At 55.3% G+C, this 15,024-nt stretch overlaps 2 protein-coding genes across 2 annotated transcripts in view; one reads left to right on the top strand and one right to left on the bottom strand.

Moving 5' to 3' along the window:
* Positions 1 to 5,144: 5,144 nt before the first annotated feature.
* Positions 5,145 to 8,614, top strand: LOC119093261 (transmembrane emp24 domain-containing protein bai). Its single transcript, XM_037216183.1, has 5 exons — positions 5,145 to 5,394; positions 6,631 to 6,754; positions 7,205 to 7,275; positions 7,729 to 7,855; positions 8,071 to 8,614. Exons 1-5 carry the CDS (start codon positions 5,209 to 5,211, stop codon positions 8,190 to 8,192), a joined length of 630 nt encoding a protein of 209 aa, XP_037072078.1. The 5' UTR covers positions 5,145 to 5,208; the 3' UTR covers positions 8,193 to 8,614.
* Positions 8,615 to 9,233: 619 nt separating this feature from the next.
* The window catches only part of LOC119093506 (autophagy-related protein 2 homolog B), a 29,991-nt gene continuing 24,200 nt past the window's right edge, over positions 9,234 to 15,024 (bottom strand). Inside the window, exons 37-42 of the mRNA XM_037216466.1 lie at positions 14,172 to 14,343; positions 12,559 to 12,714; positions 11,874 to 11,995; positions 10,880 to 11,034; positions 10,343 to 10,489; positions 9,234 to 9,940 (exon numbers count right to left, since the gene is read on the bottom strand). Coding sequence (XP_037072361.1) covers positions 9,713 to 9,940; positions 10,343 to 10,489; positions 10,880 to 11,034; positions 11,874 to 11,995; positions 12,559 to 12,714; positions 14,172 to 14,343 — 980 coding nt within the window. The 3' untranslated portion in view covers positions 9,234 to 9,712. The remainder of the gene's footprint in view (positions 9,941 to 10,342; positions 10,490 to 10,879; positions 11,035 to 11,873; positions 11,996 to 12,558; positions 12,715 to 14,171; positions 14,344 to 15,024) is intronic.

Below are 15,024 nucleotides of genomic sequence, written 5' to 3'. Positions count from 1 at the left end.
AGCATGACGGTGAGTGGTTATATGCGGAATACTTGAAGAAACCAGGTATTCCGTATATAACCACCCTAATTAACACGATGTTCTCTCTCTCTCTCTCTCTCTCTCTCTCTCTCCTCTCTCTCCTCTCTCTCTCTCTCTCTCTCTCTCTCTCTCTCTCTCTCTCTCTCTCTCTCTCTCTCCTCTCTCTCCTCTCTCTCTCCTCTCTCTCTCTCTCTCTCTCTCTCCTCTCTCTCTCCTCTCCTCTCTCTCTCTCTCTCTCTCTCCTCCTCTCTCTCTCTCTCTCTCTCCTCTCTCCCTCCTCTCTCTCTCTCTCTCTCTCTCTCTCTCTCTCTCTCTCTCTCCCCTCTCTCTCTCTCCTCTCTCTCTCCTCTCTCTCCTCCTTCGCTTCTCCTCTCCTCTTCCTCTCTCTCTCTCTCTCCTCTCTCCTCCTCCTCTCATCTCTCTCCTCTCTCTCTCTCTCTCTCTCTCCTCTCTCTCTCTCTCTCTCTCTCTCTCTCTCTCCTCTCTCTTCACTTCTCTCTCTCTCTCTCTCTCTCTCTCTTCTCTTCTCTCATCTCTCTTTCCTCAGACGATATTGCTGAAAAATAAGGAGCCAATACTTCCAGTTACGCGGACGGCGAAAATCGAGTTTAAGAAAACGACGACTAAAGATAAAACTCGGAAAATCATCACCGCGTAACGTAAATGGTGGCCAGTATGGCATATGCTGCCTGAGAGTGGAGCAAGAAAAAAACCTTACTAGCGGTATTAATCAGAAAAGCCGTGCGTAACATAGAGAGACAATTTTGTCCAGAAAGATTGAAAATCCTGCTCCCCCAACTTAAAATCCATGTCGCCACTGCTGACCTAAATTGCCTGTCACCGCCTGTGGTCTACATAACAGAACATCGATTCACATCGAATAGGCGATTTCATTCACATGAAATCGGCCTGCAAAGCTTGGCTGATATGTTAAGTTCCCCGTCATTTCTATTGAGCTTGATCTGGAAGGGGGACCTTGAGAGGTGAAATTTTGGGCAGGCAATACCTCATTTTTTTATTAAAAAGAGAACGTGACACCAAGCTGTCACGTCCTTCCACGGAGCAGATCGAGTGCGTAGCGCCCAGGAGCCATGGCGCAATAGGGACTCGAACCCGAGCCCCCACGTGTCCGTGAAAACGTGCCCACTCCCACATGAGTGGGAGTCCGACATGCTAATGACATGCGACCATTCATCCGCAGAATACCCGACTTCAAGTGATAATGGAGGCTGACTGCGATTTTGAGGATTTGGTTTATGGAGTTTCCCATCATCTGGCCATGAATATGATAGATGTGATATTGAAAACAGATGTCAGATGCGGTGACCTCGTGCCACGACTTTCCGTCAAACACGTTTTCATTGAAATCGAAACTAAACATAAAATACATAAAGGCATCTGGCCAACAAAGGGCCACAAGGGCCCATCGAGGCTGGCCTACCTCAGATTTGCGTACCGATGCGTACCGCACATCCTCGCACATAATCATACGATCTGACATGCCTGAATTTATCAGTAGATGAAATGTCAAGACCGATAGCACTTGTCCAAACGATGTTAGGTATTGCCAGAGAGGGACTTCTACAACTTCGCTTGACAGCCCGTTCTAATTATTACTACTTACTCTTTGATCAAATGACATCCGCCTCTTCATAGTAGATGCCTTCTTTTGCTATATGAAATGGTTGCCTCAAAGTAAGTTTTTCGTGTCAGGTAAAACTGGTTGCTGAAAATCGCTAAATAAATCCCTAACTTCACGTACATTCCCGAACAGCGACCTCAGTCACTGGGGATGGATCCACATATCAGCATACTCAAGTTCAGGCTGATGCTGGTTCCCCCAGTCCGCAATGACTGCATGATGCTCATCAGTGCAGGGGTAGGCAAGGTCTGAAGATATTGTACGCCAGTGCTGACCAGTTCCTTACTAAAAGGGATGATTTATGTATGCTCATTTCTGATGATAAGCCAGATATCATGCTGTTGACTGAGGCCCTTCCCAAAGCCCAGGAGCTTCCTATTGCACCGTCTCTCCTATCGATTTCCGGGTACACCCTGTACACAAACTTTAATCTCTCTCAGCCCAACCTCGGATCTAGTGGTAGAAGAGGCATATGTGTCTATGTGTCCAACTTACTAAACGCAGCTGAGCACTCATTTGGGTCAAGTCCTCTGGAGCAAGTGTGGCTGAAGATGGCCTTGAGTGGGAAGGATGCCCTGTTACTTGGCTGCATATACAGAAGTCCATCAGGCAACATCCAGGACAGTGTGGGCCAACTGGAAGACCTTCTTCAGAAAGCATGCGAGCCCAGTTCCTCACGTGATAGTTGTAGGTGACTTTAACTTGCCTCAGATCGACTGGGCAACAGAGCGGTCGTCAGCTCTAGAGAGTCACCCAACCCACTCTTTGATAGACACCATTCAGGGCTTTTCTGTTTCAGCATGTCCGGCAGCCAACACGCTACCGGGTTGGTGAAGCTCCTAGGTTCTGGATCTAATTTTCACAAATGAGGAGGGCATGGTGAGCCAAATCAGATACTTGCCAGGGCTAGGTAACAGTGACCATGTGGTCGTTCAGGTATACTTTGGCCTGCTACTCTGGGCTACAAACTCCTCGTCCCAGCAGCTGACACACCAAACTACGAGCATCTGGCTGACCCCTCAGGTCAATGGACTGGTCCCTTGATGGAGAGCCTCAGCCTCGAAGAGGGTTACAAGTTCCTCAAGGAAAGAATCGCCAGGGCCACTGAGTTTGCTCCGTCAGGAGAAAGGCTAAAGCTAAGAAGAACTTATGCATGAACCCAAGGGCCATGCAACTAAAGAAGGCTAAGGAAAGAACTATGGCGAACGTACACGCGGACTCAGATCCCTAGACCATGCCAGGTTTGTGCGTTTTCGCAATGACCTGCGGAAGTTGACCAGGTACCTTCGGAAAGAGTAGATATTAAATTATTAGCAGACATCAAAAGAGACCCCATGGCCTTTTGGAGGTACGCCAACTCTAGACTACGTACAAGATGCAGGGTAGAAGACCTTCTGACGATGATGGAGTGTTGACCAGCAGTAGCGAAGGGAAGGCAAACGTCCTCTGTAAATTCTTCGCCAGCGTTTTCACGGACGAAGGGACTAATGCCATGCCTGTGTTACCGTGTAACTTTACTGGACCGTTGCTGGATGACGTGGCCATCTCTACCCAGGCAGTGGCAAAAGAAACTGGCCGCTCTGAAGTCCTCGAGCGCCCCTGGGCCAGACGATCTCCATCCAAGGCTTCTTTGCGAGTCCGCAAAGTCCTAGCAGCACCCCTCAGCATGCTTTACCGGAAATCTTTGGCATCCGGAAGGCTCCCTCTGGAGTGGAAGCTTGGCGAGGTGGTCCCGATTTTCAGGAAGGGTAACCGACAATCTCCAGCGAGCTACCGCCCAGTGAGCCTTACTGCTATTCCCTCCAAGATACTTGAAACTTTCTTCCTTGATGCCCTACTTAATCACTTCTCAGAGTCTGGACTTCTTCATGCGGCCCAGCATGGGTTTCTCCCTAAGCGGTCCTGTACCACTCAGCTGTTGGAGGTCATGGAGGATTGGAGCGCCGCGGTGGAGGATGGAGAGCCGGTGGATGTGGCGTATCTGGACTTCAGCAAAGCCTTTGATTCTGTTCCCCATAACCGTCTGCTCTCCAAGCGTCATGCTTACGGCGTGAGAGGTAATTTGCTACGCTGGATTAGGGCTTTTCTTACTTATCGGATGCAGAGAGTGCGGGTCCAGGGATCGAAGTCGGACTGGACCGACGTCGTCAGCGGCATCCCGCAAGGGTCAGTACTTGGACCAACGCTGTTCATTATTTTCGTGAACGATCTGCCAGAGCAAGTGCGAAGCGTGGTCAAGATGTTTACGAATGACACCAAGGTCTACTGTCGGTGTCCCGAGACCCCTGACTCACTCCACCTCTGCAGGCTGACCTCGACGCCTAGCCAAGTGGTCAAAGGAGTGGCTGCTCCCATTTAGGTGCAGCAAAGTGCAAAATAATGCACATCGGGAACTGCCAACCCGAGGCTGACGTACTTCTTGGACGGTGCCGAAATCGCGGTCGAGTCCACCGAGAAGGACCTCGGGATCTTCATGGATTACCGGCTCCAGTTCACGTGCAGACGGCGGAAGCGACCTCCAAGGCCAACCAGATGCTGGTGGTCGTGAGGCGGTCTTTTGCCAATATCGATGCTCGCACGTTGCCATTCCTTTTTAATATCTTAGTACGTCCGTACTTAGAGTATGGCAACGTTATCTGGGGCCCGTTCGGCAAACTGGACCAGAAACGGCTGGAACGAGTTCAGCGACGAGCTACCCCGGCTTGTCTATGAAGTGAGGCGCCAGCCATACCCTGAGAGGCTTAGACTCCTTCAGCTGCCCTCACTGTACTATCGTCGTCGCAGGGGAGGCATGGTAACAGTGTACCAGCTATTTCACGGAGGCATGTCGCTAATCGGAGGAGGAGTTCCTGACAAGGCACAACTCGGAGGTAGCGAGAGGACACCAATGGAAGCTCAGAAAACCTCGAGCTAGGACTCTCGTCCGTCGCAACTCATTCAGCACGCGGGTTGTCAACGACTGGAACGCTCTTCCACACCCGGTCGTGTCGTCGACCCTCAACTGAACAGTTCAAGGCTAGGCTTGATACGCACTGGGCTGACCTCATGTACGACGTCCCACACTGAATCTTCCCATAATTTGAGACTGTTGGTTACCGGACCGGGAGCCTGACGAGACGGGACCTACAGGCCTAGTGGCCTTTTACAATTCCCGATCACCATAAGGTAAGGTAAGGTAAGGTATGACGTTGAGAAGCTACTCATCTGCCGCTCACCTCGGACTGGACTTTTCAAATTCAATGATATGCTCTCTTATCGTAAATCCAAATTGCAGATCAGATCCGTTCAGATTGCCTGTTTATCGGCCATCCATTCCCTCCAAAAAACAAACTTTTGCTGGTATTGGTGAGGAGATAAAGGACTGTGAAAAAAATATTCGTAAGACGTTGAATATGGTGTAACTAAATACCTTATAATTTGGCGCATGCTCGACACATACGGACGGTACGGAGTGTGATCCAGTAGTATTCCTTTAAAACGAGCTTGTTGGAGAGGTGCCGTCGGTTAGGCCCAAATTCGACCAGTTGTGCCTATTTGCTATAATTATGAGCACATCTGCCCTTAAGCAAGCTCTTTTATTGCTGTTGGGGAGACTTCTGTGCGTCGAAGGCTTAATGTTCCAACTGCATCCCAACAATCATAAGTGCCTTGCTGAAAATGTGCATGCCAAAACGCTCGTTACTGGGGAATATGAGGTTTCCGAAGTCCCAAACCAGGTGGTACATTTTCAGGTAAGCAAGGGCTGGCTGCATGCAGTACAAATTTTCATGCTTGCTTCATTTTAGAATGCTCATATGTGGAAGCATGCTCATCTGCTGGACAGATCAGTCAAAACATATGGTTAAGTCTCATGCAGATGGCGGGTTCTTCCGCATGCCATTTTTTTATTATCATTGATATATATATATATAATATATATATATATATATATATATATATATATATATAATATATATATATAGTATGATGTATATTATATGTATATATAATGTATATTATTATAATTAGTAATGACTGATGAAGTAGTCCAAATTATCATAATTAGTAATGGGTGGGGCTGGTCTTAAGTGATCTAAGTTATTTATTTTTGTTGTTTAAAGTATTTCATTGATATATTTCAGCATGCACAGCATACTCACAACTGGCCTACTAATTTAGACAATGAACAGTAATCACCATCTTCAGATTTTAGGAACTGTGTACATGAGACCTTTTTGAAGAAAAGTGGTATTGTATGGTGACTTTTAGGTACAATAGTGGGAGAAGGCTGTATATGTCACAATGTCCTACATGTAGTGAGTGGAACACAATTCAATCATGGCCATTTTTTAAGAAAAAAAGGCACTTAAGCAGTCCACTATTCCCATGCAGAACATAGTGGATAAAACATCATATTTTCATTGTTTATGTATATGCAATCTTTTTGATCCAAATTTGATGGTTGCTCCAGCAGCACTGCTTGGGATAGATCTGATGCTTCATCTGATCTGGTTGGATTAGGTAGCTATTGTGCTAATAGCATGATAATTAAGCCAAAAGATCCAGGCTTTGCTTTTTGTGACAGAGCTCAAATCCCTGACATCTGTTTTCCCCCCATCCCCACATCTGCTGATGTGAACTTTTGCTGCTAATTATCTGTATATTAATAAGCAGATGCTTGCAATGTGTGTAATTCTAAAGGAATATTGGTGCCAACCAAAGATAATCACTGAATGATGTTTTTAAAAAATAGTCAAACAGGCCAACTAGGACATGGGGGAAAATGTGGCATTGAGATGCAGATGGCAGGTGGTAGCTTACTACCCTGGCCATGGGGCAGGCTAGCCTCTTCCTGCAGGCCAGGTTTTGGAGCCCTGGCCCAGGAGAGGGATGTAACCATGTGGTCTGTTGGTTAAAGGATACCTGCCATTTACTCAGGCTTATCAAGGCTTTTTTAGTTATTTGACATGATATAGGTATGCTTTCAGGTGATTGATCAAGATAGCCATGTGTTGGCCAATCGGCAAGAGGCCAAGGGGCATGGGAAGTTTGCCTTCACCACAGATAAAGACACAAAGTTTGAAATCTGCTTTGTTTCAAGTGTGCAAGCAGGTATGTAACCATATTTATGAAAACCATGCTGCATTTGCATTCACTATGATCTATATTGTAATTACATCAAATAGATAAGTTTCTTTTATGTTGATTTGTATTATTTGTATGCGGTGTCAGCATTCATTTGGGTCATTAAGGAAAATTTGGTAAACTGTTTTGACATCTAAGCATGCAAAAACTTTTCTTATTATATCAAGGATAGCAATGGATGGTGTTTAGGTACTTAGGTACAGTATGGCTGGATTTATCCATGTGTTGTAATTTTTGAAGTACTTTTCAAAGCTCTTGGCTGGGGAGTTGGTCTTTCTTGGTACTTACTTGCAAGATCTGCATATGTGATTTGAAACACTGCTTTTGTGAAAGCCATAGGATCTCATCATCAGAGATGCATCATAGGCTCACAGAAACGATAATTTTTTATCAGGATGTGATGTGTTCCAATTGCAGGACAGTCAGGTCTGGTTCATGACATCACTCTTACAACCAAGCATGGTGTGGAAGCAAAGAGCTATGAGGGGGTAAGTTATGGATTTAAACTTGATAGAGTTTCCATGGATAAGTATTTCAGTCTCATAATCACTCAGTATTTTAGGTAAGATCCCTAAGATATTTGTTCGAATTTTTGGCTTTAAGGCAACATGAAAGTTGTTGTTTTGCTTTTGGTTTGCTTATCTGCACTTGAAAATCCTTGAAAAGGGATAATTCAGACAGTTTTTCTGTTTCTCTGAGATTTTTTTGGGCGTTCTAATGAACAATGACCTTATGAGCTCCCTCAATCTTGGAAATCATATGTGCATGTGTGACAAATGCTACTCTGCTGAGTGATTGCTGAGTTGCCTTTGCTTACGCGATCTTTCGGTGCCTCTTTGCTGGCGGTGGTCGCGCTCCCACTGCCGCTGGCCCGACCAGATCTCGGTGCGAATCGTCGTCAGACGCCTCACATCTGACCTAACCTGACCTGACCGCGGCAGCTGGCCGACGCGGCCAAGCTGAAGCCGCTGGAGATGCAGCTCAAGAAGCTGGAGGACCTGTCAGAGGCCATCGTGCAGGACTTCGCCTATATGCGAGAGCGCGAGGAGCAGATGCGCGACACAAACGGTGAGCTGCGGGTCTTGTCAGCGGTCGCGCGAGCACGGTCCGGAGGAGGACGGAGGACGGAAGACAGAGGACGGTCCTCCCTCTGTCGCCAGGTGCACCTGCCAGCATCAGTTGGAACAGAGATTACATGTGGTTAGACCCCAGCTGATCGGCTTCGACTACGGCGAGTCGAGCATGTCAAGTGACGAGCTTACTAGGGCACCTCTCGTTCACAGAGTCGACCAGCTCGCGGGTGATGTACTTCAGCCTGTTCGGGCTGTGCTGTCTGCTCGGCCTAGCCACATGGCAGGTGTTGTACCTGCGCCGCTACTTCAAGGCGAAGAAGCTAATCGAGTAGCGGGAGGCGGTACGGGAGGTCGTCCGAGTCCGTCCGGGTTTGGGCTGTGTGGAGTCCGGCACCGGACTGTGCGTCCGTCCTTCTGCCGTGTGCCGGCGTGTGCGCAGCATGCCACTGTCGCGAGCACCCGCCGACTTACACGCAAAGCGGTGCCCGCTGGCTAGCGGGCGAGAGCAGATTGGGGAGCGCGTGATAGCGGTCGTTTGTTTTGCTTTAACGGGAACCTTCCTGGGAGCCGTCACGATCGTCTCTGTTTTGTCAAGCTGCTGCTTTCTTGTTTGCGGGTTGTCACTTGCGGTCGCAGGCGTGCAAATATGGGGAGTTTGTGGTGCGGTGCTGTTCGGCTCATCCCTCGGTGCGAGAGGAAACGCGCCGGAACTGGGCCGGCTCAACAAATACAGCCGAAAGAATGATACAAATGTATTTGCGTATGTGCGTCACATTATCATGCTTCCGCCCACTCCACGTACCCGACTGTCGCCACTGATGCCGCCTGCTGGCCGTCCGGCCGACCAGAGCGTCCGGCGGCAGGCGAGAGGTGACGCCGCCGCGCCGGCCCAGCGTTACCTCGGCGCCCGCACACCCACACAGACGGATACAAGGCGCGACGGCTCGCGGGCCGCGCCACCCAGTCTGCGGTACACAAGCCGGTGCGCGTGCGCGTCCAGGGCACCAGCGTGGTTACGGACAACTGCCAGAGCTCGTGCTGTCTCGATCGGCGGCCGGGCCGGCGTGGTCTCGGCCGCGGGGCCGAGCCGGCCGACCGGCGCGAGGTCAGCCGGAAAGGCCGTCTCAGGGCGCCGAAGCGAGCAGGACACGGCAAACCCGGCACCGCCTCGACGCCCCAGGTAATACAAGCAAGCCTCGCGGCGTCACCGCCGGCAGCACCCATACAAAACCTACGGAATGCTACGCCCGCCGTCTACAAAACATATCACACGCCAGCAACGAATCGTCGAACACCATTGTAAGAAAGACACGGTTTGCAAGCCTGGCCGGCTAAGTCCGGCCGAAGCGGACCACGTCACGAGAAAAGCCACACTGCCGCCTGCGGTGGGGCCCGCGCCTGTCTGTGCGGTACGAGACTGGCGCTGGGCGGCGCGCCGGCCGGACCGCCTCGGCTGTCCTCCACCGGCCTTCGCCCCGCGCGGCTCCCACCCGCCGGTGCTGCTCCGCGTCAGACAGCGCGCGCGCGCGTCCCCACTCTCGGCCCGGCGCCGACCGACCGCACCGCTGCCGCGTCGGCAGGCCTTCCAAGACACTGTAAAACTCACACCAGCGACGACCCGCACACCCGACCGTCAGCCTCACGACTGTCACCGCCTCACTCGCTGGCCGAACCAAACCGTCACCTAGCAATCTTCGCCGGTCCGTAAAGCTCACGCCGGGAACGGCTCGTAAACACAGCCCTCACTTGTCCGTCCTCCGCCTGCCTCCAAGCCCGCGCTCTTCGCACTGGCGCACCACCCCGCCAGCTGAGCTCTCGCCCGACTCGGCGCCCGTGTCGGCCGCGGTGCTGCTCACTCGGCCGCCTTCCACTTGTCAATCGCCTCGCGCCGCGCGTCAGGCGCCAGCTGATTGCGCATGCCGCCCAGCACGTTGCTGGTCGCCTCGGAGACCAGCAGGATGGGCTTGACGACAGTGGGCGGGATCTGGCGCAGAACGCCACCCACGGCGCCCGACACGCCCTTCTGGTCGTGCTCCTCGGCCGCCACGCGCGCCAGCGTCTGCGCCGTCTCGCCCAGGCCCTGCCGGCCGGCCGGGTACCGGTCACACGCGCGCGGCGAGGAAAGCTCAGACAAGTGACGACGCGAACACAGTGGTCACCGGTGTTCCAGACCGCGGCAGCAGCCGTAGTCCGGCAGGAGCACACCGCTTACTAATGAAGTCATGGGACAACAGCCAAACGACGCGGACCCCTAGGCTGAGTTTTCATCTACGGAAACCAAACGTCGTTGACATTTCAAAAAGGACATCACCACGCGCATCGCACCAACACACACAAACCGCGCACACGCAAGCACGCTCACACACAAACACGCACACACACACACACACACACACACACATATAGCCACCCCGGCCCCGCAGTGGTCAGTGTCCTCCCCGTTTGAGCGGCTCTCGCTGAGGGCGGGGGACGGGGGGCTCACCTCCTTGACCAACTCGTAAGCGTTGGTAACACCCTCACGCAGGTCCTGCGGCAGGTTCGAGGTGCGCCGCCGGCTCCGCTTCTGTTTGCGCTTCTGTCGCACCGACGGGCCGGGCGACATCATGTCGTACGCGAACTCGGAGGCGCCCTGCCGGCCGCCGCACGTGTCAGCGCAGCCCCAGAGGAAGGCGCCGGGCAGGGGTCAGAGTCACAGCTGGAGCCGTCACTCCGCCACGCGCCCAACCTACGGTGCCGTCACTGAGGCGGCCCTCCTCACCGTCCGTGCACACGCGTACACCAACGGCTGACATTCGCTCATGTGCAACGCAAACCAGGTGGCTTCGGTCCCCGCGTGGGGCCCGGGTTCGAACTCCAGTTGAACTATGGCCCGAGAGCTAAAATGATCTCTGCAGTCCCTGGCGCGTCATGAACGGTTGCACGACGAAGCGTGGCGCGTTGTTCTCTTAAATCCGGATCCGGCTGCCGGCCAGCCGCCCAGTATAACGCTGGCCCGCCGCCGTCGCCGCCGCCGACCGACCTGGATGTAGCCGACCAGCCGGTTGGTGAGCTCCAGGAAGGCCATGGCGGTGGAGGTGGAGAAGCTGTTGGCGCCACGCTGCAGACCCTTGACGATCCTGCCGTCCTTCTGGTACTGCTCGATCGGAAGCCAGAGCAGGTCGCGGATGCCCTGGACTGGGGGCGGGGCGGCGGGAGGAGAGCGTCAGCCACGGCCGCCGCGCGCCATCCGCCACGCCGCCCCCGGCTCGGCCGGCCGAGCAGCGAGGCTCGAGTGGCACGGACACGACACGCATGCCACGTACACCACCGACAACCCGGAGACAGGTGACGAACGAGCTCAAGAGGCAGTGACAGGCTACGAACGCCCTTGAGAAGCAATGGCAGGACGACACGGACGGCGACGGGAAAGCGACCGCAAACCGCTAGCGTTTCGCGGCGGTCCGGTGACCGTCGCGACAGGTACGAGTGCACGCATGACCTGGAGCGCGGCGGTACGAGCCGCGCCACGTGGCCGCCGTGGCAGTGCGCTGATGGGCAGTACAGCCTGCGCCAGCGGCAACGGTGACAGAACGAACCCTGCCTCGCACCCGCCAGGCCATGGCTTAGGCAAATCAGGGATATCAACAACACCAAGGACGTAGCCTAGGGGAGAAAGACATAAAGGCAATACCAATACCCCTCCCCCCCCACCCCCTCCCCTGAGTCAAAAGGTTGAAATTAGAAACTGGGTGATTTCGCAGGAATTCGAACTAAAATCGCAGGCATTTTTAGAAAACTCGATATCTACTATACCCCTGTAGAAAATTCTGGCTACGAGCCGGAACAGCACTGAAAACGACTAGGTGCCTGGCGGGCTGGCAGCCGGCAGCGCCTGGCGACTGGGCACAGCCCGGCTGGCGGGCTGGCAGCCGGCGGCGCCTGGCGGCTGGGCACAGCTCGGCTGACGGCCTGGCAGCCGGCGGCGCCTGGCGGCTGGCGGGCTGGCAGCCGGCGGCGTCCCCACAGCCACTCACACAGCTGGACGAACGAGTGCAGCGGTCCGATGCCGCCCAGCAGGCTCGGCAGCTGGTTGCTACGGATGTCGGTGAGCCACTCGTTCAGCGCGAAGTGCACCAGCCGATCTAGGCCCAGCAAACTGCGGAGACGGGGTACGGTCAGCACTGCCCCGGCTCGGCTGCGCACGCAGAACAGTAACTCGGCATCTGGAGATGACATCGAGGGCGGCTGCCACGAAAGATGGTTCAGTACTGTGTGGGAGCAGTATTACCCACGGCAGGCAAGCGAGGGCTCCCTGGTCACGAATCGGCAATGCGGATCGGTGGCACGCGCAAAATCTGTCCCGGCTATATTCTGGGCCAAAGCCTGGGTCACGCAGTCACAGGCTCTGACTGTACTGAATCAGGGCTGTACTGAAAATTCCAGTCCCGGACAGGCTCTCATGGAGCAGTTACCAGCTTCCACAGTCAGTGATTCGATAGCAAAGATGGCGGCGTGTAAGCAGGGAAGACAAAGTTCACCCGTCAATCGAAGCAGGACGGCCGTCCCCTTTGATCAGATCATGGCCTCCTCTTGAGAACACATCAGCAAACGCGCGCAAGCTATCATCGCCGAGAACACTGGAGCGTCACCACGCAGCGTTCTCTGTCCGGTCACGGCCGCCCCGCCCCGCCCAGGCCGGCCGCGCGCCGGCCGTCTCACCCGCTCTTGTGGCTGATGCGCTTCAGCCGAATCTCGGAGCAGTTGAGCTGGCCCAGGCCGATGAGCAGGCCGATCAGCGGCCCAAACTGGCCGATGTCCACCCGCTTGCCCTGGTAGTCGATGCGGATCAGCACCTCCGGCGAGAACGTGAACGTCCTGTCGGCAGGCGCGGCGCGCGCGTCACGGCCGGCGCGTGCCGGGGGTACGCCGCACCGGCGGCGCGCACGCCGCTGGGGCGAGCTCACGCGGAGACGGGAGGGCTGCAGGGTAGCGGCCGCCACGGACGCCGCTGGGGCGAGCTCAAGCGGGGACGGGAGGGCTGCGGTGCAGCGGCCGCCACGGACGCCGCTGGGGCGAGCTCACGCGGAGACGGGAGGGCTGCGGTGTAGCGGCCGCCACGGACGCCGTTACTGGGGCGAGCTCACGCGGGGACGGGAGGGCTGCGGTGTAGCGGCCGTCACGAACGCCGCTGGGGCGAGCTCACGCGGAGACGGGAGGGCTGCGGTGTAGCGGCCGCCACGAACGCCGCTGGGGCGAGCTCACGCGGAGACGGGAGGGCTGCGGGGTAGCGGCCGTCACGGACGCCGCTGGGGCGAGCTTACGCGGGGAAGGGAGCGCTGCGGTGTAGCGGCCGTCACGGACGCCGCTGGGGCGAGCTCACGCGGAGACAGGAGGGCTGCGGTGTAGCGGGCGTCACGGACGCCGTTGCTGGTGACGCATGAGGGATTGTGCACAGCTCCGTGGAAGTGCCGCCCTGCAGCCGGCCAGGGAGCCGCGCTTGACTCTGACTCGGACACTGCTGCATAACGACCGTGTGCTTTCATTCTTTGGTCGTTCAGGGAATTTAGTTATTATTTGTAGTGGATTTTGTACTGGCGCCAGGTGGTAGTCTACAAAAGACTTTCGCAGCGTTACACAACTCTTAAACGCCCTAGCTTCACGATTCGGATGACGTTCGTTGAGGTGTTATTGAGCATCTCGATGTTGTTGCGCAAACAAGGAATTTCACGTGACCAAGAATGACGACACCGGAGGCCAACGACCTGACAGCCAGCAGCTGATGCCGTCAGTCCGTGATTAGTTGGATGCAACATTTTACGCAGCATGACGCGAGGGATCGAAACATTTTCTTTGACAGAATTGACGCTTTCAGCACTTCAAGTCAATATCATGACCGCGTCCAGCGCACGCAATCTAATCATGCTCTTTCCGATAAGCACATCAAATGAAAGTCTATCTTATAGCGCTGTTCACGGTCTGATCCGAGGCGGTCAACATCAGACGGTAAGTGGTCTCGCTGCGGCGTCACCCATCGTATCAGCCCATCACAGTGGTGCACGAGCGGCCCGAGAGCTGCAGACCGCGCCGCGATCTTTCCCCATACCCCAGGACACCGGACGGGCGCCCACGATTGTAGGCTGTTGAGGCGTCCCGGAACCCTGTGACGAGCGCCGCGGAAACAGGCCGAGCCCATCCGACTCGTCACGATGTCCCGTCGACCGGCCGGGAGGCTGCCGCTCTGGTGACGTCACACAGGCACGCCCCGTTGCCATGGTGACGGCGTCGCACTGCCGCGGCCCGACCGCCGGCCGCCGCGCGGCCGCTCCACCTGCCTGAAGAAGATGGGATGCTGCTCGGCCGGCCGCACCGCGCCGGCCGCCGGCTCGGCCTCCTCGTCCTCGTCCTCGTCCGGCTCGTCCTCGCCGGGACCGAGCGGCGCGTCCTGCTGCGTGATGGAGAGCACGGGCGCGTCCGAGTCGGGCGAGGCGGCCCGGCCGCTGCCGCCTGCGCCACAAGACACACACGGCTGTTACCAGGGTGAGGGGCGCCGCCGTGCGGTGTCCGCAGACACCACGCCATGGCACGCGCTTGCAGACGGTGGCATGATGCCGGCGGATCCTGCTTCTGTCGCCGACGATCACTGATCAGCACAAATGGAGGAGCATGGCGTCTTGGGGCAGAAGGAACATGTGACCCCGGTTCGTTGTGCGTGCTAACATTGAGCAGTCCTTCCGAAAACAAGCGCCTCGTTTTAAGTGATACTGATAGCCTTGCAATACAATCTTCAATTAGACATTCAGGCTCAAGAAATGCTTGAGCCTTCACGACACTGCTGTCCTCTGAACATACCAAAGCCGCACACTATCCCCCAATGCTGCTAGCAAGGCATCAGGACGACAGAGCAAGCCAGGTGGGTGGCCGACCGCCACGAGTAGGCGGCGGCAGGCTGGCGGGCCGATGAGCGCTATCCCGCAGCAAGGGACCACGGGCCGGCTGACGGCTTCCGCGGGCGTCAGCTCACACCACGGCCCACCACCGCACACGCCTCACACCGCGGCACACAGCTGACGCGCGGAAATGCCCGCACAAACATACCAGAATCACAGAGGCGCACGGCAGCCCCCCCCCCTCCCTCCCCACACTCTCCTCTCAGGTCACCTGACCCCGTGAGAGGCCAACGCAGCC

The sequence above is a fragment of the Pollicipes pollicipes genome, unplaced genomic scaffold (genome assembly GCF_011947565.3).
Source record: "Pollicipes pollicipes isolate AB1234 unplaced genomic scaffold, Ppol_2.1 Scaffold_4002;HRSCAF=4701_pilon_pilon_pilon, whole genome shotgun sequence".
NCBI lineage: Eukaryota > Metazoa > Arthropoda > Thecostraca > Pollicipedomorpha > Pollicipedidae > Pollicipes > Pollicipes pollicipes.
Note: the sequence above shows the minus strand (reverse complement) of the source record. Positions and strands in the feature narration are given on the sequence as shown.

Coding starts and splice junctions, on each gene's coding strand:
- LOC119093261 (XM_037216183.1), top strand. CDS start 5,209: ATGAGCACATCTGCCCTTAAGCAAGCTCTTTTATTGCTGTTGGGGAGA. Junction 5,395..6,630: donor ACCAGGTGGTACATTTTCAG/GTAAGCAAGGGC, acceptor GTATGCTTTCAG/GTGATTGATCAAGATAGCCA. Junction 7,276..7,728: donor AAGCAAAGAGCTATGAGGGG/GTAAGTTATGGA, acceptor TGACCGCGGCAG/CTGGCCGACGCGGCCAAGCT.